Below are 27,039 nucleotides of genomic sequence, written 5' to 3'. Positions count from 1 at the left end.
CACATCAATATATTGATTAAATGCTGAATGATCCAATTACATCAATCCAAAATGACATTATCGGTCATTTCGCCATTTTTACACCTTTGATTTGAAATTCATAAAGCATGAGATTAAAGTGAAAATGTGATTTTTTAAAAATTATTATTATTATTATTATTATTATTATCAAATCTTTATAATTGTATTATTGATTTAAATGCCTGATACATTTAAGAGCTTAGAAATAAAATATTAATATCAACATGAATAATGCTGTTACATGGCAGATGATTTTGCATCATATATAATTATTTATAATTTTAAATCACAACGGACTTTGTTATAATCTGTAAATATCGTACCGTCACCCAGACAAATCAATATAACATGGTATCGTAATGAAGCTTACACCTACATTCATAATGTGAGCTAAAGGCTTTGCTATCCCTAATTCAGTCACAAATGGCCGTTATGTTGCACGTTTGAAGTTCATAATTTCCTCCCTCAGGTTAACTGTGAGCTACGTTTCATTATTTTAGGCTATTTTCTAACACGTCTTGACCTGAGATGAATAAATTCATGGAGGTGATTATAATTACGAGCCTAAAGCAGCATAATCTGCAGGTTTAACTTTATATATTTTGGTCGGTCACTTTTTGGTTGTACATTTCCAATCTGAGAGACGCTTTTAGTTTGTTCCGATAAAAACCTACCAATCCTGTAAAAATCCACTTTAAAAAGAAAGTCATAACAAACCTGAACTTGTTAAGATTATACTTACTGCTGACGAGGAGGCATCCACAGAGACCCAGTCTGTTAACAATAGTCAGAGATTAATAAAAAGTCAGAACAGGAAACATTCAACAGGCGTCGCTGCATTCTTACTGAATTCTGTTGTCGCGTTCAGATGATTTTCTATCTGGTCTCCAGGAGTTAAACAGGAATTACCAGCGTCAGGAAGTTTGACCTTAGATGCTGATCTCACTGCTACAGCAGCTGGGGAAATAAAAAAAAAAGACAATTGGAAGAGCCTGGAGCAACCGTTTCATTCCTAAAGGCCGTCCGCTTTGTCTTGAAGCAAAGGATTTCTATCTGTTCTGTAAAAACTCTATTTAAATACTGCCTTTTTAAAACAGCACGGTTAATCTTTGGGATTTTTACTACTTTCACTGTAATTTTAAATAAACTAACCGTTGTAATAATTGTTGCAATTTCACATAAGCCTAAAATCTGTAATATCTACCGAATTCTGTTTCTGAATGATCGATAGCTGAAATACTGATCAACATCTACGTTCATTTTTTAAGTTTTACTGATCCGTTGTTGATCTGAAATAGCTACAAAAGCTACAACCAACAAACTCAAATCCCAAGATTTCTAATTAAACATATCAGTGTGTGGCCTTTAGCACAAAAATCACATTGTGAAATCCAATTTAACGGTTTGGCACCAACACAAAAAGAAAAAAAAATCTGTTTATGAATCGTTACACAATATGAATTTCACAGCTAGATTTATATATAGGAGGATATTAATTAATGACAATATTATCAAGTTAATTTAAGTTGGTAACTGAATCTAAAGGTGTAAAAAGGTAAAACACATTTAATATATTTATTCAACACAAAGAAAGATGTATAAAGTACTTCATGATTATGGCTCACAGCTAATCAAAAGCACAAAATTCATTTTTTCAGAAAATCTGAAGACTATAAAAAGCAATAACAAGCCTCCACGAAGAGCGTAAGCTACAAAACGAGTGTTGTACCCAAGCATTAATGGAAAGTTTGGTGGAAGGAAAAAGTATGGCTGGAAAACATGAACAAAAGAGGGATAATAGTAGCTTTAATAGTTTTGTGGCGCAAAGTCCACAACCAGTTAGAGGAGCTTCACAGAGGTGGACTGATGACAAGGGACTGGGGCAACAACCATTGCCTTTTTTTTTAAGGTTATACCATTTTAACAAGATGGTTCTTTACTTAAAAGATTTTCAATAAATTACTTTATGAATCTTTATTTTCTGAAATTTGTTTCTATTGTAGTGTTTAATAGTTTATCACTTGATGGTTCAGGTTTCCAGGGTGGTTAGGTAGCTCTGTAGTTTAAAAAAAAAACGTATTGAGTTACTATACTTGACGTGTTCTAAAAACAAAATATTTTTTCCACAACTCTTCTGAAAAAGGAGTACATCGAGAAGGCATTAAAATACTTAATAAAATAATAAATTTACTGCATATTTGTTGAAATCCTGCTTTTTGTGTGTAAAACCGTCAGTGTGGCGCCCTCCTAAGGTTCAACGGGCGTCTTGCATTGAATTTCGGATAAGTTTAAAACAAGCTGTATTTTAATCTAGTGAACAAATATTGCATCCAAAACTACCTGGGGCTCCTGCAGTTGGCTGCGGCTTTTGTGACGCGTCCCTTTTGACTGAAGACGGGTCTGGGTTTGGTTTCTTGTCTTTCTGGACCTCTGGTGTGGGTTTGTGGGTTTTTAATGTGGTCTGTACTTCCTGAGCTGGATCAGTCAAAGGTTTATGCGGTGCAGTCTTCACCGTGTGGGTTAGCAGCGGATTACTGCTGGGTTTCACTTCTTCTTCTTTGGCTTCAGCAGAACCTTTGGCCTCAATCTGATCAGTTTGTCTCGTGTCCTTCAGCTCCGGTGTTTTGGCATTTTTGCTTACATGCGGCTGAATATTATCTTTAACTGTTTGTGCCTCTCCTTTCTTTTCAGGCACTGGTTCAATTCCTCTCTGTGTAGTTTTTGCAGATTCCTGAACCAGCTCAGAGATACAGACTTGCTTTTCTAAAACAGTAGATTTGGACGGCTCAATTTTCTTCTCTGCTTCATTTTTTTCTGTCTTTTCTACAATCTTAACTTCTGCTTCAGACACATTCTCCTTTGAAGCCTGGTTTGTTTTCGTTGCCGAGTCTACTTCTTTGTCTGCAACGGCGATGTCAGACATTTCTGCAGATCCTTGGAGACCAGGTTGTGTGTTTGTATCAGCAACATCAGCAGGAGGAAGCTGTGGTTTACTCTTTGCAGCTGGAGTCTTAGTCCAGATGTCCTTCATGTCCTCTTCAAGGTTTATCTTGAGATTTGTGCAGTCGTTGATGTGCTGTTTCAGGCTTTTCGCCCTGAAATCAAACAAGGATAATTTGAAAATTTACCAATTCTTTGATGAATCGGTCAAGATAAGATAAGATAAGATAAGCTTTATTGATCTCACAGTGGAGAAATTCACTTGTCCCATCGGATCAAGTCAAAAGTCAGAAGAAGGTGTCAAAGTAGGTAAGTAGAATCAGTTAGATACAGTTATACAGCTATATACAATATACAATTCTGTACACTCCTATGTATAAATATGTTATTGCACATATGTTATTATACAGTTTATACAGGACTATTGCACAGGCTTATTGCACAGTTTATACAGTTTATACAGGATTATTGCACAGGCTTAATGCACGGATTATAGCACCTTGTTTAAATAGCTTATTGCACATAAGTTATTACAGTTATTGTTGCAGCTATGGTGCATGGTTGCAGTCGTTACTCTAATAGTTACTCTAATAGTTACACTATTGTTACTAGTATAACTATAGTTATACTATAGTTACACTAGTTACAACGTCAATGACGTTGAGATAGAAATTGGAAATTGTTCAAAAGTGATGTGTAGGAAGTAAAATACTCACGATTCAACGCATTGAACTTTTGTCCTGTGCAGGGGAGAAAAAAAAACATCAATTAAGACTCAAAACGATCCAAGAAAACTGCTAAAAACAACTAATTTAAAGCAAGTTTTTACCCGAAGCCACAATACATACCAAACTTCTAGGTTAGACGCATGTGAAATATTCTCTACCACTCGCGTTACGCCGCTTGAATCTACCATCTCAATGCATATCTGACACACAAACAAATTCATGTTAACATAAACAGGAAATCAGTTTTAATTATATAAATAAAATACAAAACATTAAAAAAAAAGTAAAAAATGCTTATGATCTTTTTCATTTTGATTGCCTTATACCGTTAAAGTATCTAGTATGTCTAGTTGATAAAGGGAAGCTCCTAATCTATATTTATTGCCTAATGCATAAATTTGTAAACTGGGAAAATTATCAGAAATGCTCGGTTGGATTTGGAGACACCCAGTGGCCAAGCAGCAGACTACAATCAACTTTTCCCTGTGGTTTGTATTTTAAATCAGTGTGATCCTGAGACATGATCAAAGTGAAGCTTGAGGCGTTTGTGTTGTCGTACTCTGCTGGCGAGTGGAAGAAAGCTGACAATCGGCGCGATGGACGTCACCGCCTTCATGATGTTAATAATGAGGTACACAGAAATCTCAGAAACCACCACGATCAGCAGTCGCTCCTCTAGAGACTCGAGCTCTGGAACGTGCTGGAAAACAATGGGCCATGTGGATTAAAAACAGGTTAAAAAGAAATTTTAATGTTTTCTAAAAATTAAAATGTTGATGAATGACTGGTTACTTACAGCATTGCTCCATTTCATCATATTTCTGTACATAATATCCTGCAAAACACAAACAATAAAACTCTGTAATGTTTCCAGTAGATTTTCTATGCTTTATCCCATATTCTGACAGACTGCAAATCATGACAATATAAGACATTAATGAGTTAGAAAATACAAACTTGAGTTTCTCAGAAAAATGCTCTGTTCCAGCTGATTAATATTCACTAATAAAAGAGTCTCAGTCTTGAAGGTAGAGTCGGCTTGTTTTCCAGAAGTTACTCCAAGTCCCTTTTTCAATAACTGCGCATGCGCCAGACCATCTTACGTCAGTCCTCCGCTCCTCAGGGGTTAGGGTTGCGTTAAATAAATCTCCCAAATCTACTCCGGTCTTATTTCTTTCCACGAGGCCTTCCTCTTCTTCTCATAAACGTGTATGCAGTTCGCTTCTTGCAACTAGGGGTGGGCGATATATCGAATATACTCGATGTATCTCGAGTTTTCCTCGGCGCGATATTGAAAATGGCTTTATCGCGACCATCGGGTGCAAATTTTCACCAAACACCGAAAGAAACTTGAATTAAACCAGCCGTAAAACTGTTGAAACTGGCGTCTTCTTTTGCTAAATCCCATATGACCGAAAAAAAACAAAAACGTTTGTTTAAAATTTTCCAGCACCTAAAGAGCAATGGAAATATTTTTGAGATGCTCTGAATATGTAGCTGCGACTGGTCAGTTGATTTTATAGTCACAATACAAGCTTTTGTTTTTGGGATTGTCATATTTTCATTATACAGATTTATATGTCTTAAGCACAAAAGAGCACCTTTTATTTCAGGTTTATGTTGTGTCCGATTTTTCCTTGGTGTTCCTTTTGGCCGGTGGGATGTTCTGTTTTTTTTAAGGTCCAGTGTTGATCACGAAAGAGCTTTAATGTGACAATATTGTAATTTGTGAAAAGCTTCTATGTGCAGCTGTGGTTACAAAATGGCTAAAATATAAAATTTTAAATTAATTTTTATTTTGCAATAAATTGTCAAACAAAAAAAACCTGACACGTTAATATGAGATATGCCAATGCAACTTTAGGCACTATGTGGCTAAAAACATTTCTTTTTCAAGGTTATTTGAACATATCGTGATATATATCGTGTATCGTGATATAACCCAAAGATATCGTGATATTAGATTTTCTTCATATCGCCCACCCCTACTTGCAACTCAACCATGTTCTAAGTATACGGTGAGAGCAGCGGATGCTACAATGAGCAGCTAACACTAAAGCTAACCGCTAAGCTAACCGCTAAGCTAACCCAATACATATAAAAAAACTAAATAAAGAAAAACAAAAACAAAAAAAAAATAACTAGAAGTGCGCAGTGATTGGCATGTGGTGGGACAACCAATAGATAAGGTGATACCCACGAAAGTTAAGGGACAGAGGGGGGTGAGGGCAGGACCAAAAACCTGACAACATCCTTGCCCATCTGACCAAAAGACAGCAACGGGTTGGAGTTTTTACAGCTCTGCAGCTTTCACAGATCGATTTTTTAACCTCCTTTTTTGCGAATACATAATGTATTGACTACAAACTACTATCAAGGTGGAAGGAAGATTTTAACCAGCATAACAAAAAGGGATTCTGAATAGTATAACCAACTATAGCTTTCAAATACAGTACAATTGCTTTATCACTACTACACGCCGTACCTTGTCATTGGTAGCATTTAAAATCACTCTACAATGATCTTCCAGATGCTTCAAGAACTTTTTCCAGAACAGTGGCATTTCTTTAACCACGACAGGAGTTTCAGTTTCTGTTTCTAAACATATACCTGACTCACACAGGTGCAGTCTTCAATAAACTCCCGTCTATTTTATGCTGATGATGTTTTACTGTGGCGCTGAAGTGCTAAGCTAACGATTTCTTTACATTTTGATCTTACTTGGTGGTAATTTGGGTAGCAACATATTCCCCTGTAGTCTTAGTAAATCATGTGCAAACAGTATTTGAAGAAAAAGTTGTACCACTTCATAAACTTGGAGCTTTAATTTGAACATTATAGAATTTAGGGATGACCGTTTCAGCTACTCTGTATACACATTGTCCACGTCACATGTTGACTCTTAATTCGCTTTCATAAAAATGTAGAAGAATTTCTAATACCGACTACAATACAAACTAGAACTTGAAGCTGGAAAGGTTTATTTTCTTCTTCGTTAGTAATAAAATACTTGAAATATGAAATTATGAATTGAAAATACAAAGATTTCTCAGCTTGAATACGGTGAAACTTGACGAAGCTCACAGGAGAAGATAATATAATCACAGACGGCAGACCAGGAACAGGTACACTGCAAAAACGGATCTAAAAATAGGCTAAATGTTCTTAAACATAGTTTTTTTGTCCTTGATCTGAGCAGGTAAATATGATAATTTGACAATGGAATGAGTATTTTGACCCCTAAATTAAGATAATTAGACATCCTGCACTTGAAATAAGATGATGGAGATGAATTCTTCCTATTTTAAGTGCACAATTCTTATTCTATTGGCAGATCATCTTAGTTACCTACTCAAATCAAGGACAAACACACAAATTTCAAGAAAATTTTACTTATTTTTAGTTCCGTTTTTGCAGTGTATGTGGAGTTTCTTTAGACACTCCCAGTACCTAAAAATATCTCAATCTGAGCCCAATCATAACTGATCCTTACCTGGGAATGATAACAGTGCACAACATTTTGCGTTCGTTTTAATCTGGAGAATACAAGGACATCTTACCTCACTGAACCCAGAAGGCATCTCCTGTAAGACTTGGTGAAGGTACAGCGTGCAGTCGTTGATGGACGCTGGACTCTTCAGGAAATCTCCAACAAAGTTGCAACACGATAGCCAGTCGGCGAAATGCACAAAAGCCTAAAAAAACGGAGAGAAAACCCAAAAGTCAGGATGCATTCATGGTAACACAGAGGAGTACCAGAGTTTGTGTCCTTCTCCACTGCCAGCTCCTTACCCTCCTCTGCAGAGGCAGGACCACGATGTTGTAGAGCAGAGTCTGAAGGTTCTGTTTGCGGAAATAGCTCCACACCAGCTTGGCGATGTCTTCGTGTTTGTAGTTTCCTTCTGGTAAACGCGTCAACATGATGGTGGAGGACTTAGGGCCCTTAGAGGCAGGTGTCTGCAGGACCCCGGGGGCCAGAAATACAAGCTTATTTTAACAATATATGACAAAGAGATACACATGGAGCTTTTTTTGTTTCTTTTGAAAAAACAGAATTTTGTTCCCTCATCACAATGTCAACTTTATTTATAAAGCATATTCGCCGTAGTGCTCCACTTGATTTATACATGCAAGTAGCTTTTTTATAATCTATGCAGGGAATATTTCATGTTATGTGGACACTAAAACAAGAAGATAGAAGAAAAAAACTGTAAAAAATAGAGGAGATAAAAGGGAGAGAATGATACAACATCCTCGGTCTGCTTCTTCACCTGCAAAGAGAGACGTTAAAAGAACAGCACAACCAGCCGATAAAGTATTACAGATACAATCAAGTAACACCTGGATACCATGAAGTATATACAGTATTAATTAATACGACATGTATAAAGTGAGAGGAGAAGATAATAGAGGTTTTCTGTGAGGAAGTGAGTCTGTAAGTACCTGTTTCAGAGCAACTTTTATATTTATATAGCACGTTAAATAGACGTGCTATATAATTGCTATATAACTGCCTATATAATTGGACACATGCCTCTGTCCAAAGTGCTGCAGACAGCGACAACATATAAATATGTAGATACATACAAAATAAATACACACAACACAAAAAGGAGAATATCATAATAAATGATAATGTTCAAATGCTAAAAACACTCAAAGGAAGACAGTTCCAGAGATTCAGCAAATGCTCGGTCCCCTCCAGTTTTCAGCTGTGATCTTGGCACAAACAAAGTCAACTGATTTCCTGATCTTGTTAAACGAGCTGAAACATGGACCGACAAAAGCTTGGAAAGATAAAGGGGAACTAACCCACTCAAACATTTAAAAATCTTAAAACGAATCCTACAGCTGACTGGAAGCCAGCGCAGTGAAGCCAATACAGGAGTTATACGCGTCTGATTGAGCCCATAATACGAAGAGCTGCAGTAGTCCAAGCGAAATGTGATGAAGGCATGGATGGCACGCTCTAGAGCAGGGATTCCCAAAGTGTGGTGCAGCTGAAATCTGTAATGGCGGTTTGACAGTGTTTGTTCTCCACACAATAAAGACGTGTTGATAAACATTTCCTTTGTGAAAATTAAAATCAAAACTGCAAAATTAAAAATAAAATGTATTGACATCAAAATCTATTTTAAAAAGTCTCGTTCTGACAGGGATTTTTAAATCACTATCTGAAGCATATGGTTCTCTGGTAGTCTCCAATCCAATGTCTGCAATCTTTGGCATCCCCCCTGCTTCTAACTTGCCTAAAGGAATGGAGCGGGCTATAGCATTTACCACGCTTTTAGCTCGTAGGTGGATCTTACTTAACTGGAAAGATTCTCAACCCCCTTCACATGCCCGCTGGATTCGAGAGGTGCTTTACAACCTCAAAGTAGAGTAATTGAGGTTTTCTCTTAGAGGCTCCATCAAGTTATTTCAGGCTACACGGGACCCTTTTCTTAGGTATTTTGACTCTTTGAATCTTCTTGACCCTGAGGATACTTGAATGCCTAACATGATCTCTACTTATCTATATACATTTATGTCTACCCCTTTTTTGATCTGTTTTTCTCTTTATACTTTTTATTCAGATATATATATATTTTTTTTTTATTATTATTTTTTTTGGCCTGTGGGTGGGGTGGGAAGCCAGGGTGGATTGGGGGTTGACAGATCTGTGACATCGAGATTGTATTGGTACTTTGAATTTGTCCCAATAATGTCTGTCTTATGTTCAAAATGTTCAATAAATAAAGTTGAAAAAAAAAAAAAGTCTTGTTCTACGCTTCAATTTAAGATGTTATCTTCTTCTACGCATTGTGCTTCATATGCGCACCCAGCTTGTGCCCTCTACTTCATTCATTCTCGCAAATATGCTCAATTGGCTGAAACCAGGGAATTAAAAGCAACAGACGAGAGAATTGCAACAGATCTGGGAGAAGACAAATGTCTCTCCATCTCTTTCCTTGCTACACGTTGTGTACGTCAGTAGAGGGAAAATTTAATTGGGGCCAAAAGCTTTATTTACAAGATTAAACTGAGTGAGTGCGCCAAACAGGTTTGGAAGACTGAAGGGGGTGCGCGGCTAAAAAAGTTTGGGAGCCCCTGATCTAGAGCAACATGAGGAAGGTAAGGCTTCACTTTACTAAGCAAGCGCAATTAGAAAAAGCTAGATTTAACAACTGGGCTTATTTGCTTATCAAAGTTAAGAGCTATCCTAAACCACAATATCACAGGTAAGCAAAAAAATACATTTCTGTTTTTCTAGAGAGTATGGGGGTAAGATAAATGAAAGCAGCGCAAAACAATAACACTCACCCATAAGTCCCTTTTAGTCTTGATTGTGCTAAAATCTGAAAGCCAAAAACAAACAAACATAAAAAAAATCTCTTGTTCAGGGATCCATTAAAGTCAACACAGGCTTTTTATTTCCATTATTTTGCTCTTCCTACTTGGGATGATGAACCAGGGAGACGCAGTTGGGAAGATGAAAGGAGTGGTTGTTATGGTGACTGAAAATGGCGGCGTGCTGCCCAGCGGGACGCCAACGCTTGTTGCCGGGACGACGGGACCGGCGGCGACATCTTTGCTGTCTGGCAGAGCCTTCGGCGCTAGCCGCGGCGCTGCGTACAGACAAAACAACCGTTGAGTCGACTTTCCCAACGTTCTTTAGCCTCGCTTTTATCAAAGCATTCAATCCATCTTTTTTGGTCTCAGAAGTCCTAAATCATTAGTTTTATGACATAAAATATATAATGTTTCTTCTACTAAAATTGTTTTGTATTTTATTTGATTTTTTGTGCATTTTCTTAGTCTTTAAAATAACTGAATTTGGACATAACTTTATATTTTTGTCTGTCCGATCACGTCAATTGTGAATAATAAATCAGATGTTAGGATTAGTTACTCGGCACACAGGTTGCCATTCTTACCGAATACTTTTTTCAGTCTCACTCGACTAATTTCTCAGTTGGCTACTTATTATTTTTAACAGGCTAAAAAGTACGTTGGAGCAATGGTACATTGCAAAAACGGAACTAAAAATAAGTAAAAATTCCATGAAAATAGTGCATTTGTCCTTGATTTGAGCAGATAAATGAGATGATTCGCCAATGAAATAAGATTTTTGCACTTAAAACAGGAACAACTCATCTCCATCATCTTTATTTCAAGTGCAGGATGTCTAGTTATCTTATTTTAGGGGTCAAAATACTCATTCCATTGGCAGATCATCTTATTTACCTGCTCAAATCAAAGATAAATGCACTAATTTCATGGGATTTTTTTTTACTTATTTTTAGTTCTGTTTTTGCAGTGTATTCTTACTTGAATGCTGTTTTTGGCTACTTGACTCATTACTGGTCAGGACCTGACGGGTAAAGAACATGGCTTTTATACCAGACAGGTTAAAGGATACCCATCTCTTTGGGTTTATTTTACTAACAGGTCATTAATAGAAAAACGTAAATAAGTAAAAAAAAAAAAAAAAAAAAGAGAGAAACTTAATGAATTCAGCTTCAAAAACCTGTTTTCTTTTACAAGTGATGCATTTTAGCAACTACACTGCAAAAACGGATGTAAAAATAAGAAAAATGTTCTTAAAATTAGTGTTTTTGTCCTAGATTTGAGCAGGTAATTAAGATTATCTGCCAATGGAATTAGTATTTTGACCCCTAAAATAAGATAATTAGATATGCTGCACTTGAAATAAGATGATGGAAATAAATTGTTCCTATTTTAAGTGCAAAAATCGTATTCTATTGGCAGATCATCTTATTTACCTGCTCAAATCAAGGAAAAAGACACAAATTTTAAGAAAATGTTACTTATTTTTAGTTCTGTTTTTGCAGTGTAGACTCTGCTTTGGTTTAACATCTTTTAATTTAAATGACGCATTGTGTTTTCCCAGCAGAGAAAGCCACCAGCCGATCTCCATTTGACTTATTTCTGACTTATATGTCAGAAATCATTTTGAAATAAACTTTGATTGTAACACATTTTATTTGCAGACTTCCCGACATGAGAGCCTTACGCAGAGATGTGCTGGTGTGTCGGGGCAGCTTCATCCTGTAGATGTTGTGTGCAGGGCAGCGTTTCAGGAGGCTGTACCAAACTCCGATGCGATCGGCGTCACGGGCCGACTCGAACTCGATAAACACCTGAACAACAAAACGCACAGCAGAGTCTGGCTTTATGCACTTTACTTTAAACACATACACCTATAGGAGTGTGCTTGTTTCCACCTTGTTGAGCAGAGGAAAGAAGTTTTTAACACAGTCGATTTTCGTCAGAGTCTCCCGGAGATCCCGGACCTCGGCCGGTGAGATGTTCTGGATGTAGACGGTGCTGATTCCATCGTCAGCGACTGGCTGCTCAACGAAACAAAACACAAACACAGCAGGATTTGTTCCAACGCCTAAATGAGTTTATCACGTTTAAATATTGTGCAGAAGAATATCCTAAGTCGATATTAAAACACATACTTGTTCAAATTCTTCGTGAGACCAAGATTAATCATTAAAAAAAACTTCTAAAAAGCCTTAAGGTGATGTTTATATTGCGCCTCTCAACTGAAAGAGCGGTTTGGTTGTAAAGGAAATAAAATAAATAACCTAAACAGCTGAAACTACCTGCATAAAAAACTGCACACAAATTATTTTCCTGTGCTCTGGGGTCAGGGTTGAAAATGTGTTCAAACATAGATATAATAATAAGAAATCCAGACTCTGGCAGTTTCTTTTTTATAATTACTTGCATTGGATTTTAAAAACAGAATGAGACTAAAAGAATCACTTTTTTTTTTACATCCATTTTTTTTCTCAATGGGTTGCAAATTATTTGCTTTTTTTAAATTTAATAATTTCTACAAATATCAAGGTGGTATACATTCTCCCATTGCAAAAGTAACGTTTTCCTTTATTAATAGACCTAAAAATTGAAATAAAGTGGCATCTTTACAAATAACATACTTCCTAAAGTGTGAGTATCTATCTCTCATATATATATATATATATATATATATATATATATATATATATATATATATATATATATATATATATATATATATATATATATATATATATATATATATATATAAGTTGTCCTTTTAGAAAACGTTGTAAAATTTCCGTCCCTAAAGGGGTTTTACAACCACACTGAGTTCAATTATACGTCTAAATCTACTAGAAAAGCCCTAAAGCAAAATAAAAACCTTAGGTTTTGGAAATGCCTATCTCTAGGGGCAGCTGAGGGCCCTCAGTAGCAGCTCTTTGTGAATTTAGACAAAAATGATAAAGACAGAGTGTAGTCCCCCCCCCCCCATCCTTCTCACATTTAACTTTTGAATTTGAAAACTATAATTAGTGTTGTGCAAGCTTTAAAACATCCATAATACCTCTAGACGTTTCTCTCCAAGCAACAAGACTTCTTTGTAATGTTTTCAGTCTTGATCTGTGGTTTTTTAAAGCCTTTTTTTTAGTCATTTAAGGTTATTTTAAAGTTATTCTGTTTGTGTTTAAGTTGGGGTCAGAAGCGCTGGAACGATCTGCCTCTGTATATAAAGTTCTCACAACTAAGGGTTTTTTTTTTTTTCTTCCTTGAAATCTGCCCTGAAAACAGACCGTTCCGAGCCTGACATTTTATTGAGCTGTTAATGTCATTTCTATCTTTGCCAAGTGTTTTCCTTGTTGTGCAACACTTTGGTCAACATGGTTTTGCTTTTTTTAAAGCTCTTTCTGAATAAATACGGTATGACAGCACAGGCTGGGATGAGCTTAGGAAGAAAGGTTGAAGGTACTTACAAAACCGACCAGGTCCATCAGAGATTTATAAAACTCAAACTGAAACAAGAGCAGAATCAAGGCGCAATGATTACTCATCAACATCAACATGTGTTTAAAGTTTTTGTTTGTTGTCTTCACACTGCTTAGAATAAAACAAAATATTCCATACAGTCTATAACTTGGATAGATGTGGCCTTAGTTAAGATGAAATTAAATAAAAATGCCAAAAGCCTTGCTTTTAAAAGACAAATTGTAGTGCATATTACATTTACAACTGTAAGAAACTTTGTATTTGCTGAGGAAATTAACACTTTTTGACAGTATGTGATGCGTAGTACAATAAGCCTACTTACAGGCTCCATGAAGATCTTGCTGGTAATAATCCGTACAGAGAGTTTAGATCCATTTAGAGTCAAGGAATCGTTTTTGGAAGCCATGAAAACCTGTTTGGCACATCTAAAACTGGGCATGAGGACGAACGCCTGAAAAGAAAAGCAGAAAAGATTTTTTAGCAAGACTGCTAAGTCGGCCTACGGATCATCCTGCAACACCTGGGCTCACCATGCACGCCTGAGGAATCACGTAGATGTTTGTGTCTTTGTAATAAAATCCAAACTCGTGAAGCAGGTTGACGATGCCGTTCTCGGTGTAGCAGCCATCGTGGTACTTTGGCAGGTTGCTCAATAATACTAGCCTCGTGTAAAGGGAGTAAGACTAGAACAAAAAAGGAGAGATAAAGCCTCATAAATCTGATCAGCAGAGAACTGTTCACACAAAATCCAATCCAACCTTTATTTATAAACCACTTTAAAAAACACACAGAGACCAAAGTGCTGTATAAAAACACAAACATAAACAGAATAAAACTCAGTAATATTGATTTAAAAGAATACAGGAAAATAAACAGAGAATTAAAATAAAAAGGCATAAAACAAACATCCTCTTGAGCATTAAAAGCCAAGGTAAAAAGAAGAGATTTAAAAAAAACAGTCAAAGAGGAAGCTTTTAACTTTTTGTTCTGTCTATTTTCTCTTTATAGAAGGTACACCTGGTCTGGCGTTCTGTTAGGGGTGAAATCATCCTGGGGAGGCAGATCACCCATTATTACCATCTGTATATTATGCTATTGTACATACCTGTAAAACTCTACTCATAGTAATATCCACCTGTATATTATATTTGGTACATATCCAGCTGTAAATTTAGTTCACAATACTAGTTATCTATATATACATATCTGTACATATCTGTAAAACTCTATAGTAATATCCACCTGTATATTATATTTGGTACATATCCAGCTGTAAATCTAGTTCACAATACTAGTTATCTATATATACATATCTGTACATATCTGTAAAACTCTATTTATAGTAATACCCACCTGTAAAGAGCTGTAAATTTAGTTCACAATACTAGTTATCTATATATTGTACTCATAGGAGAAATCTATCAGTAAAATTCTGTCTATAATAGTATACATCTCTATATTTATTCAGTAAAAACCCATGTCCTGTACTTATGGAACCATTGTTTATCCTGCACTTGCTGCTACTGCACTTCTGGTTAGACTTAAACTGCATTTTGTTGCCTTGTACCTGTGTAATTACAATAAAGTTGAATCTAATCTAACATAGAAAGTACTCCTGGGTCAATGTGTGCTTCTGTGCTTTCTGTGTCTCTGCTCTGTCTTCTCTAACCCCCTGTGGATTGAGGTAGATGAGCGTTCATACTGAGTCTGGTTCTGCTGGAGGTTTTCCTTCCTGTTAAAGGGGAGTTTTTCTCTCCACTGTCACTTCAAGCATGCTCAGTATGAGGGATTGCTGCAAAGCCATCAACAATGCAGACGACTGTCCACTGTGGCTCTACGCTCTTTCAGGAGGAGTGAATGCCAAATCAGTCCAGACAGACAAAATCATCGTTCTACCTTAAAGAGACAAGAGCCTGAGAGAGGAACAGGGAGTTTAAACGACCTAGAATAAAGGCCGCCTCTGCACCAAACATGGTTTATAACAACTTTTCACAGCAAGAGTACCTGAAGCTGTGCCACCCGTCAAAAAGGAGAATTTCTACTGTCCGCTGAATAAATTATTCAAATAAAGGTTCGGATTTGCTGCTCCAATGAAACATTTATTTTTAAAGGCAAAGGAAAAATTTGTAGCAGGAAAAAAAGTGGTGAAAAAGAAAAATTACCGTTTAACAGACCTACACACAGATTATTTGCTACAACTTCACAGTCAATTATAAAATTTTTCTCTGACTGGTGCCAAAGCCCTGCCTGGCATCACCCTCTAAACTCTGTTCACCGAGTTGACACGTAGAGGAAATGGCCGGTTAAATAAAACCTTACCTTTTTTGACATGATCACATTTTCCCTAAGGTAATCTGTGGGTGCAAAAAGAGAAAGTTAGAAAAAAAAACAAAAAAACAGATGCAGCGTAAAAACAGAAGCGTAATGGTTTCATGGTTATAAACAGATTTCCTACGTATTTGTTCTGGGCGCAGCAGACGCCCCAGTTTCTCTCCGACAGTCAGGGAGGCATCGACAGCCGGCGAGGAAGCAGAAGCGGCGGGCTGCTGGTCGGCCGCTGCTTCTGCAGCCGGCGGCTCGGTTTTCACCGCTGAGGTCAGCTCAGGCGAAACGACGCCCGCAGCGGCTGGAGGCGGAACCGTTTGGGTCTCCTCGACAGTCGCAGGATCTTAAAAGAAAGAACAAGGAGATGTTTGAGACGGGGTATCTGAGCAGATCCAAGCAAAAGAAGGAAGCATTTGACTGAGGAAAAAGCGTCTCTGCTGAAAATGGATCAATCTGCTGCACCTAAAGTGACTTTTTGTGGTTTATTGTGTAAAATACTTCCTATTCTTGTGTGTTTCTATGCAAAAAAGAACAAGCAAAACAAGAAAAAAAGCTTTGAAACTAGGGGAACAATTAAAAAAAAAAAAAAAAAGCAGAATCTAGCCATATGGATATCGCTCCGCCTAGCTTCACTCACATCCATCTGGGACCTCTCCCATAGAGAGTGATTTCTCCAACCAATTTTATTGTCTAGCCAATCAGGACGCAGGGCTGGAGTTTCATAGATGTGACGTAGTGGAGCAGCGACCGTGAGAATCTTTAGACAGCAATGGCGGCTCGCATCGAGGAAGCAAGCGTTAACATTGATGCTGCTATTTCTTCCGTGTTGTCCAATCTACCTAATATTGTTTCATTAAAAGAACATCAGAGAACGGCTCTGAAGGCTTTTGTTGGTGGAAACCATGTTTTCGCCCTTCTCCCGACCGGATTTGGCAAGTTTTGTTTTCCTGGTCGCGTCCATGGCGGAGCGGTTAGCGTGAACCATGTTAGGAGGCCTTTAGTCCTCGACGTGGTCGGCCCGAGATCTACTTTTTTTTTTTTTTTCCTGCGTCGCTCTCACAGCGTCACGGGTTAGCTTCGGTGTGAGTGGTTGAAATAGCACGTTGATAAAGATGACAGACAAGTGGCTTATCCAATCATATGCAAGGATTTTTGAAGTCATTTTTTAATGGTTGAAAATGTGTTCAAACATAGATATAACAATATCTATGCCCTTTTTTAATGAAGTCATTAAAAAAGGGCCGGTTGCAGCTGAATAGACACTTTTAATTTCATAATTTCATTCCAGTTCACATAAAAATGTAAAAAGATTTCATATTAACATAAAAGTAGCACCTTAGGCCCAATTTGAACAGTTTATCTCCAAAAAAAAAGTTGATATTGGGGTGAGTTAAACTTTAAACTCATCATTATGCGTCACTTTTTTTTCCTTTTTGGACATTTCTGCGTTGTTTTAATGTGTTGTGGGAAAACTGACATCTAGTGGCAAGATGCTGTTACTACACAATAAAAAAAAAAAATCTACTTTCACTACAGGAGGCACAGCTTCACCTACTTTATACACTTTAAAAGGATTTATGCCTCTACTTTATGACATGATTTGCCTTTTTTTGGCTGTTGAGGGCCGGATAAATTGCCTTGACGGGCCGGATTTGGCCCACGGGCCTCGAGTTTGACACGTGTGGTCTAAATCCAAGCGTGTTCATGTTTTAGAATGGCCTAGTCAAAGTCCAGACCTAAATCCAAATCAGTGCAACACTTGGTAATTTATGTTCACTGATGCTCTGCATCTAATCTCTAACTGCAACAAAAGGTGGTTCTATACTGACTGAGAGGGAAATTAATTTAAATACGTTCTAATGTCCCTAAAAGGTAAGAAGAAATGTGTGTCTGAGAACATTTTCAGCGTTTTGTAAACCCTCACCTGCTGCAGCCGAGTCATTCTTGCAGGGCTGATGTGCTCGTGCTGTTTCTGGTCTGGAAGGCGCAGAGAGACTAGACGTCTCCTCAGCCTTTTTCTCAGAAAGCGCCGCCGATTCAGGAGGCGTGTGAGGAGCACTTTCCTCTTCCGAAGACTTGACCTGGGCGGTCAAGCTGTGAGGACGTACGGCTTTCCCACCCGTCTCCTCTTTGGATGCGGAAACGTCGGCAGGTCCAGCAGACGCGCCGTGGTCCGGCTTCTTCTCAGCTCTGTCCCCGGGTTTAAAATCTTCAGGAGGGTCACCAGCTTCTGCCGGCTTTGCTTCACATTTAGAAGCGTTGGGAGCTTCAGCAGACACTCTGGCGTCTTGTCCCTTCCCTGAAAGGTCTGTAGCTCCTCCTACGGGTTTATGAACTTCAGCTGGTGCAGCAAATCTTTCAACTGGCTTTGTCTCAGGTTTGCAAACCGTGGGTGCACCTTCTTCTTCAGGCTTAGAAGCTGTGGACTCAGCTGATGAAGCCGCTTTGGCAGTTTCTGACAGAGCAACGTCACGAGAGGTCTGAGCAGGAAGGAGAGATGTCGCCGTCTGCATGAGGCTAGGCTTACCTCCACCTCCTGTGGAGCTCGCTTCAAGATCTAAGGTGATCTGCTCAGATTCCTCCAGACGCTTTCTGAGGCCCTTCAAACTGGAATAATAATAAATAACATTGCATTAAAGCTTTAATTGCATGAAAAAAATAGTTCTAAGCTGATGGTCATTGCAAAAAATTAACAATTCTTCAGATTAATGTCATATTTATCAAATAATCCCAATTCTGAGTTGAATAAAAGTCAGGAAGATAAAACAAAGCTTCATTTAGGTTATTTCATACACATTATAAAACAAACCATCACATTTCCTACTGTAATTAACACGCAAAAACGTGAAGGAACTTAGAGGAAAATACTCACCACTCGACACGCCCAACTTTGCTCCTGTTGAGTAGAAAACAGGCCAGACAAAAAAATATAAATAAAGAGAGAAGTAGTCTCCTTTTAATGCAATTATAATCTGAAGTGATGCCATTTACAGTTTGGTTAAAACGTTTTACAGATTTACTGCTGGGCTCTTTTTAATAATTGAAGGCGTCGCAGCTAAACACCGGTTGTGTTAACGACACTTTTTTTTTTGTGAACATTTTAACTAAGGACAGAAGACTGAAAGCTACCTGTAAGTGATTATTTCTTGGAAAAAAATTTATGTTTATTTCAGATAATATATTTTAAGTTGTTTGGTTCACATTTTGGGGTTTATGTAAAATTATTGTATTTTATTTCTTTTCAAACTATTTGTTGAAAGTTATCGCGAGATTTGCGTATGTAAGAAAGGCAGCGAGATTTGCATATGAGAGAAGGAGCAGAAGTCTGGAACAGAGCTACAAGTAGCAGTCTCGTGTTTCCTGTAGCTGTCAAGGTATTTGTATTTATGTTTGTAATATTTTGTAAATTTATTTGTTATGGTGTTTTAATTACTTAATATTTTAATTTAGAGTGGACAACGAAGAATTAATCTGTTAAAGACCTCCGAAGTGGCAGGCGGTCATGAGGTAACTTTTGTTAAAGTATGTGTCACCTGACTGTCTGTAAATGTATCTATTTCTAAAGCTTTGTCTTTATTTTTTTTACATTTAGTCATGTAACCTGTAGTTTTCACTGCGTTTATTAAAGAGCCCGTTTGAAGGAAGCCGTGCCAGTGTTGTCACTTTGGAGCAACACTACCTACGTACAGTAAGGTACAGGGGGAAAAAAAATCTAATTTAAAAAAGGAAACTGTATTTTCTATGGGTCCCAACGTGTCTGTGGCCAGTTAGCGCTGCAGGAGAGAAAGAAAGACTTGTAGCAAATGGCCTTATTACGGCAAACTTTATCCGTTTGAGCTTTTAGCAGATAGGAGGAACAGAGAACTCTGCTTTGTTTCCCGTCGCAGATTTCACTTCCTGTCCATCGCTGAAGACGTGGGATTTGGAAATGTTTGGAGGCATTTCGGCAACCTCACAGTTAAGGATCTGCTCCCGATTGAAAATGCACACGGGGACTGCAGCTTTAATACAGCCATCATGTGCTCATCGTTAATAAAAGGATGCTAAAGCTAGCTTCAAACGATAACTCACAAATGATCTAGTCTGTGTCTTAAAACCGTTCTGTTTTATATTGACGGCTCTTCCATAATGTGACGTGGCTTAATACAATTAAAAAGGCCTTTTGCTGTTATAATATGCTCTTTTCCTATGGTTCATAAACAGAAAGCGGATTCAACAACACAAACCTTTACAAATTCTGGTTGGCCCATTTTCAACTCAACTGTTCTGCAGTTTTTGGTGAAAGAGGACGGCGGAAAAAAACCCAACAAAGTTTGTGGTTTCCGTCTAAAACAAACAGATTTAATCAGTTCACTAAGGGTCGTGTCAAGCACACATGCACTAATTATAGGGCTGGGCAACGATTAAAATATTTAATCGCGATTAATCGCATAATTTGCCTGATTAATCGCGATTAATCGCATTGTATTTACAAACTCCAAGAATGAATTCAAAAGTAGTGTAAAGAGCACTTTTATTTTAATGTTCTGCTGCCATATGAACAGAAGTGTTGTAACATTTGTAGCACTTATCAGTAACACATATTTAGTGTAAAGCTCAACTTAAACATGTAAAACAAAAAATAGCAATAATAATAAATTAAATTATTGCCACTGACAGGAATTCTCTTTATGGGGAAAAAATCTACCAAAAACAGGCAATTTCTGAGGTAACAGCAGGGAGCAGCATTACCATTTTATGTTGAATACCAAAGTTTAACTTGGCCGTGGTTACAACTAACTTGTTTCTGTCATATTTGTTGCTGGAAGAACTTTAAACTGAAATGCTTGCTAACTCGATATGCTTGTGTTGCTTGCGTTTATTTGACGTTAACACGCGTTTTTTTGTTGTTGCTTTCTCGCGTGCATATAGTGAATGGCAGGGAAAAACAGGCAAAAATACATGGATACTTTGAAACGAGAAGCGACTTCACAGACGGCGTCGATGCAGACCTCGCTCTGCTCCGCACAAAACTTGTTCCGGCCGCCAACTCACCGCCTCGCCTAAGCAAAATCCTGCGGGAAACACCGCCTTCCGCATGTCGGCTTTGTTTTTTTCCGGCCAGCACCTTTCTTCTTCCTCTGAATCCAAGGTTTGGCTGACAGCGAGGTTATTGGCGCATTATCACCACCTACTGTTCTGATTCAAACCCCTACACCGCAGCAACAGACCTTCACAAAATAAAAGCATGTGAGCAACATGCGTTAACCCGCGTTAAAGCAAATATCGCCGTCAATAGTCTAATGAGTTAACGCAAAATTAACGCGTTAACTTGCCCAGCCCTAACTAATTATTAATGCTCCTGTCAGACAGAAGCTCAACTCTCTGCTCCCGCTTCTTGCTTGCTCACTATGAGGGATTGCTGCAAAGCCATCAACAATGCAGACGACTGTCCACTGTGGCTCTACGCTCTTTCAGGAGGAGTGAATGCTGCTTGGAGAGACTTGATGCAACCTGCTGGGTTTCCTTAGAGAGGAAACTTTTTGACCCAATCTGTATAAATATATCTGATTGAATTTGACTTTGGAAAGTGCTTCATCAACTGGCGCTATATAAATAAAATTCATTGTATTGGTCTTGAGTAGGAATCAAAGGAAGAGCTTTGTTTGATCAGGAGAAGCAATTAAAGTATAATTGTTTGCTGCAAATCTTCCCAACAGGGTATCCTGAACAAGTCCTGTGAGAATACCTGAAGATGCAGCTCTGACATCTTCGCGCAACGGTTCAACCTGAGCCTTGGACAGAATACTAGATGCCTGATTATTGTTACTTTTTTTTTTCTATTTGAGGTATTCATACGCTTTATATATTTCACTTAATGTCACAAAATGACAAAATAAGTTGGGGGAGGAGGAGTTTAACTTAAGTATCTTGGTGTCTTGTTCACCAAGTGGTGGTAGGATGAAACGAGTCATGGGCAGACGGGCTTCGTCTGCAGTAATTTGGACACTGACCCAGTCTGTTGTGGACCGTCTACGTTCTGACCATCACCTATGGTCCTGAGGTCTGGATCATGACCGAAAGAACGAGACCGTGGGTACGAGCGCCCCGAGACGATCTTCCTCCGGAGGGTAGCCCGGCTCAGCCTTAGAGGCAGGGAGACGAGCTCAAAGGAGAGTATCTGCTTTTCTGCATTGAAGGGACTTTTGGAAGGAAGTATGTGGTTTTAAGGTCCCGCTGCTGTTAGATTAAAAGTTCTCGTTTCCCAAATACCGCCTCATCATTTACTTACCTGAAATAAGAGGTGAAAAAAAGGGTGTCCTTCCTACAAATTAATATATTGTGCCAACAAATTAGTAATTAATATTTCGTGGAAACTAATTAGTACTTTGTGTGCGCGTGGTATCCCTTCCCCTCCATGTCAGTTCTTGGGCTCCGTAGATTTCATCTACAGAGTCACACACTGCAAAAACGGAACTAAAAATTAGTAATATTTTGTATCTGTCCTTGATTTGAGCAGGTAAAAAAGATGATTTGCCAATGGAATAAGATTTTTGCACTTAAAATAGGAACAACTCATCTCCATCATCTTATTTCAAGTGCAGGATGTCTAATTATCTTATTTTAGGGGTTAAAATACTCATTCCATTGGCAGATAATATTATTTACTTGCTCAAATCAAGGACAAAAACACAAATTTTAAGAACATTTTACTTATTTTTAGATCCGTTTTTGCAGGGTTAAAAAAACAGGTTTCTTCAAGCTGGAAAAACGAAGACCACCAGGTGGCAAGAGTCCTTAAATAAATGACTAAAATAACCTAATTTGCCTTGCAAAAGTAGTTCCAGCTCTTGAACTTTTTCTTACATTTAGTCATGTAACCACAATGCATTTATTTTAAATGTTATGTGACAGACCAGCACAAAGCAGAGCACAATTAAGAATTGGAAAGAAAATGATGCATAAAAATGTGTTTTAAATCAGCTCCAGTCTTTGTCTTTTTTTCCCCCCCTCTGTCCTCCTCCACAGATAAAATCAGTTTTTGCCTTTTGGAAAGGCAGGAGAGGCTCAGGAGAATCAAAAGCGATGCGACTTTTTGCTAAATTATAAGTAAAACTAGCAGCCATGGTTGAGTTTGTCCCAAGTTATTCTACTAATTATAAGAACACACCAGCCCCAAATAGCTGTTTAAGTGTTTCCATTGTTTTTAATTGTTTTCTTTCAAATTTAGTCAAAACATACCAGGTTGAGTGTGTCGACAAATTCTCCATTGAGGCAATTTTGTCCAGCACCTGCTTTACGCCGCCAGCTTCGAGCATCTCGATGCAAATCTAGGAGGGCACATGGGGACAAACAGTGAAAATAAGGTTTTATCAAAACATCTAAAAACTCTTTATACCACATTTTAAGTGCAACTTATTTTTCAAAGAGAAAAAAAAATAGTGTTAAATATTTGTTTAGTAGCTTTAGCAATGCATTTGCAGTAAGCTGGGTGTTTACATTGTCCAAGCTAATTCTTGACATTTATAAAACGTATGTGTCTTTCTGAAACATATAACTATTTTGTAAAAGTAATTCTTTAATTTGATTGACTTGGACTCCAATTTATTAGTTCAGTCTCCAATTTAAAGTTATTTGTCTCCACTTGGAGAAATCTGCCAGTATATGGTCAGATTGTACTCGGGAATAGGATATTTACATAGATATAATGGTCAATAAAATAAAAACGAAATGAAAAAACATTGAAAAATTTTAAAAGAAATTATCTCAAATTTTCATTTTTGATAATAAAAAAGCTTCACTGAGTAAATAATGGTGCTTAACGACCATATATTGCTTTTTTAGACTTCTGTTACAAGTGAAGCTACACAAAAAAAAGAAAACCTTTGTTCTCTCAGACTAATATCTTAAAGATTATTTTTATATCAAATGACTAATAATAATCCATGATAACAAACTTTGGATTTATATACATGATCAACACCTTCCATTGTTCCTTAGGTTTGCATTGGATCCTGTTGAGTAAAATGTATCTCTGAGTCTTGCTTTATAAAAGCTAATAGCCACACAAAAGTAAGCAAAGTTGAAGGCCAAACTCTGTTTATTTTCAGAGGTTGAGAAACAGAGATAAAGGCGAACAGACAGGAATGCTCCAGACGCTGGGGAGTTGCTCTCGAAGGCCATCTCTAGTAGCCAGTTCTATAGATAATAGAGCATTTCTCTGACTAGTTAGAACAGACTGAACACCTTCCAAAGACTTTTTCTTGTCAATTCAGAACAGTAATATTTTTCCATCAACAATCCATGACCAGGAAAGGTTGAAAGAATTATATTACATATAGTTTTTTTTCCCAAGCTGCATTTGGTTTGAGTTGTTACTTTTCAGCTGCATGATTCATTTAGCTACAACAACTACTAGACACTAATTAAACGTTTTCTTTTTCCCCTTTATCGTCATCATCACGTAAACTTATATCAGATATCTACAGAACAAAGAGACAAAATGTTTTAGTAAAAAAAAGGGGGCTACTAAAGTACCGGTAATTGATACACTGAATGCCTAATCTACATTAATATAATTCAAGTGTAAAAGAGGATGAGAGTGGAATACATGATGCCCAAGTAAACTGGTACACAAGTATAAACAAGTATGCATGAAATCGAGTGATGCTGTTTTGATAAGAATAAAGGTTATTTGCTCTTCTAGTAACTTTCTGCTCATTGACTCTTTTCAACACATAAATGCATGTGCAAGCTATTACTCTCACCAGGTTTCCTTAGTGTTTGTATTAAAAAACACCCAGAGAAACAAATAGCTAGTAACTCATAATGCTAACACTACTAGCCAAGTAACACACTGTTAGCTAAATGTCTTACCGCTAACAGTGTGTTAGCTAAACCTGTTAGCTAACACACTGTTAGCTAAATGTCTTACCGCTAATAGTGTGTTAGCTAAACGTGTTAGCTAACATAGCCAAGTAACACACTGTTAGCTAAATGTCTTACCGCTAACAGTGTGTTAGCTAAACATATTAGCTAACACACTGTTAGCAGTAAGACATTTAGCTAAATGTCTTATCGCTAACAGTGTGTTAGCCTGGTCATAGAGTAGCAAATTTACCATTTGTAGTAGTAGTACAAATGGTAAATTTAGCAGATTTTCAGGCTTCCAACTAAAACATGGTTAAGTTTTGATGTTCTTCTCAGATCCATCTTTTCTTTCACAGGTATATGAAAAGCAACATATTAGCCACCCTGAATTAGTTATCCAGTCACTTTTTGTATGGTAACCAAAGTATTCTCTCATTTACTTCCCCTTTAAGATGTATCTGTTTGAAGACAAGATTGATGTAATGGGGCTGGTGTGCATTTTTGGTCATTTGTTCTTATTAGCTCTAAATCACATCTAATGTGCTTTACAATTACCCTGTAAATAGCCAATATCAAAGTAGGGGCTACTAAAGACCGCCCAGGTGCAGTCAGTGGTAATTGCAATGCCTTTAGGATGTACAGATGAGGCTCAGTTTTGGACTCATAACTCACCCTGTTAGCGAGTGGCAGGTAGTTGACAAAGCTAGCGATGAAAGCTATTTCCTTCATTATGCTCTTGATGAGGTCCACATTTAGTATAGGGATTTCCACACACAGCAGTCGCTTCTCCAAGAAATCCAGCCCTGGAACATGCTAAAACAACAACAACAAAAAACTATAACAACCAGCTGTTTGTTAATGTAATTCACTCTGTGACTGCAGATTAAACAAAGAGATGAATGACTTACAGCGTTGCTCCATTTCATCATAGCTCTGTACATGATTTCCTATAAAAGAAAAATGACAGAAAGTGGGAAATAATCCTATCAAACTGCATTACTGCATACTCCCAAAGTATCCTTAATCCAATATTAATATAGAAATTATAAAACTGAATTTTAATGGTCCAGAAATAAGCCCCGTTTTTACAGAAACAGATAAAATGGTGAGAGCATAGACGGTACTCTAAGACATATTGTCTCCCAGTTTCCATACCTCGCTGGGTCCAGGACGAATGTCCTGTAAGACGAAGTGGACGGTGAGATTGCAGCTCCTGACACAAACTGGCTTTTTCACATGATCCAAAACAAAACTGCAGCATGCCTCCCGGTCACAGAAAAATACAAAGGCCTAATAATGAAGAGAGCAAAAGGAAAACATCAAATGTAATGCACATCTCACCAAGTATGCTCAGATGTTATGCAGTATTCTAGTTTCTCCAACAAATTAACTCACATAACTGCAGAGTAAAGGCTAAAACCTTGGGTTGCCCTTCATCCACAAAAAGAAAGCACCACACTCCTGGCTTCACATAAATAAAGCCTTTTGTGTTTATTTACGATATTAACGGAACAACGTATTGCGCAGAAGCAGCAGGGGTAAAAAAAAAAGCAGCTAATGGCTGTTAGCATCTCACAGCAAATCAATGAAAAAAAGTCCAGTAAATATTAGTGCGATAAATGTTTGATTCCAAGAGGGAAAAGACTGGAATGTCACTAGGGATACAGTATGACCGTTGGTGTTCATGGAAGCGGACGCTAAATGTGCTGAGGATCAGATGTGACAGCAGAGTTGATTGATGTGAGTAAATGTTCTGATATGAGGTTGTTAAAAGTTTTTGTAGATTGGTTTATTTTGTTAATAACGGTTGGTCTTCGATCACACCGAGCTGCTGCTTTACTGCGAGGCATTTTAGAGGGTCAGGCTCGGTCCGGCATTATTTACAAGTGATTTACTCATTAAGCAAACCGGCATTATGATAGTTCTGCTAGATGTTGCGACATCTGTTTATATCTGGTCAACGCAGCCGGTGCTGGGTCTATTGCTATCCACAAAAAGGACCGTCAAAATATTATCAGGATGGAGGCTTGGTGTATATAACTTTATTTTATCATGATTAAATGTTTTTTTGTCTTTTTCTTATAAACAAAGACCGTGGCTGTGTGCCTTTAAGCAATTAAAAGATGATTTTCCCTGAATTGAACTATTTGTTTATTTTTCATGCATTTCTATTATAAAATGAAGCTTAAGCAGTTAAATGCAATATCTGAGTATGGCAATTGTTTTTATACGATTGCTCAATTAATCGCCAGAGTAATTGATATAATACTCGATTAACAAAACAGTTGTTAGTAGCAGCCCTTGACTGAATTAAAGATTGTTTTTAAAAAAAGGTCAATTTTATTTTCAATTAATATTCTAAGATGCCATTTCA

At 37.5% G+C, this 27,039-nt stretch overlaps 3 protein-coding genes across 3 annotated transcripts in view; all 3 read right to left on the bottom strand.

Moving 5' to 3' along the window:
* The window catches only part of LOC105935956, a 36,086-nt gene extending 23,601 nt beyond the window's left edge, over positions 1-12,485 (bottom strand). Inside the window, exons 1-14 of the mRNA XM_036147040.1 lie at positions 12,480-12,485; positions 11,918-12,043; positions 11,707-11,833; positions 10,127-10,297; positions 9,993-10,027; positions 7,482-7,646; positions 7,250-7,384; positions 4,486-4,524; positions 4,249-4,389; positions 3,810-3,889; positions 3,678-3,701; positions 2,362-3,116; positions 868-978; positions 764-795 (exon numbers count right to left, since the gene is read on the bottom strand). Coding sequence (XP_036002933.1) covers positions 764-795; positions 868-978; positions 2,362-3,116; positions 3,678-3,701; positions 3,810-3,889; positions 4,249-4,389; positions 4,486-4,524; positions 7,250-7,384; positions 7,482-7,646; positions 9,993-10,027; positions 10,127-10,297; positions 11,707-11,833; positions 11,918-12,043; positions 12,480-12,485 — 1,947 coding nt within the window. The remainder of the gene's footprint in view (positions 1-763; positions 796-867; positions 979-2,361; positions 3,117-3,677; positions 3,702-3,809; positions 3,890-4,248; positions 4,390-4,485; positions 4,525-7,249; positions 7,385-7,481; positions 7,647-9,992; positions 10,028-10,126; positions 10,298-11,706; positions 11,834-11,917; positions 12,044-12,479) is intronic.
* Positions 12,486-13,410: 925 nt separating this feature from the next.
* On the bottom strand, positions 13,411-17,605 carry LOC118565941. Its single transcript, XM_036147039.1, has 6 exons — positions 17,593-17,605; positions 15,946-16,158; positions 15,810-15,844; positions 14,021-14,173; positions 13,813-13,941; positions 13,411-13,516 (listed from the first exon to the last, which is right to left on the bottom strand). Exons 1-6 carry the CDS (start codon positions 17,603-17,605, stop codon positions 13,451-13,453), a joined length of 609 nt encoding a protein of 202 aa, XP_036002932.1. The 3' UTR covers positions 13,411-13,450.
* The window catches only part of LOC118565940, a 35,230-nt gene continuing 25,639 nt past the window's right edge, over positions 17,449-27,039 (bottom strand). The window contains exons 22-27 of the mRNA XM_036147038.1: positions 25,821-25,955; positions 25,574-25,612; positions 25,338-25,478; positions 23,037-23,125; positions 18,688-18,711; positions 17,449-18,422 (exon numbers count right to left, since the gene is read on the bottom strand). Of these exons, the coding sequence (XP_036002931.1) occupies positions 17,681-18,422; positions 18,688-18,711; positions 23,037-23,125; positions 25,338-25,478; positions 25,574-25,612; positions 25,821-25,955 (1,170 nt within the window). The 3' untranslated portion in view covers positions 17,449-17,680. The remainder of the gene's footprint in view (positions 18,423-18,687; positions 18,712-23,036; positions 23,126-25,337; positions 25,479-25,573; positions 25,613-25,820; positions 25,956-27,039) is intronic.

The sequence above is a fragment of the Fundulus heteroclitus genome, chromosome 14 (assembly GCF_011125445.2).
Source record: "Fundulus heteroclitus isolate FHET01 chromosome 14, MU-UCD_Fhet_4.1, whole genome shotgun sequence".
Lineage (NCBI taxonomy): Eukaryota > Metazoa > Chordata > Actinopteri > Cyprinodontiformes > Fundulidae > Fundulus > Fundulus heteroclitus.
The sequence above is the reverse complement of the archived record's forward strand: the minus strand, read 5'-3'. Positions and strand labels throughout refer to the sequence as shown.

Bases quoted from the DNA above. Each gene is read 5' to 3' on its own strand.
- LOC118565941 (XM_036147039.1), bottom strand. The intron at 15,845-15,945 runs GTAGGAAATCTG...TTGCACCCACAG, and splicing joins GCTGCGCCCAGAACAAATAC to ATTACCTTAGGGAAAATGTG. The intron at 14,174-15,809 runs GTAAGGTTTTAT...TTTTTGTTCTAG, and splicing joins ATGTGATCATGTCAAAAAAG to TCTTACTCCCTTTACACGAG.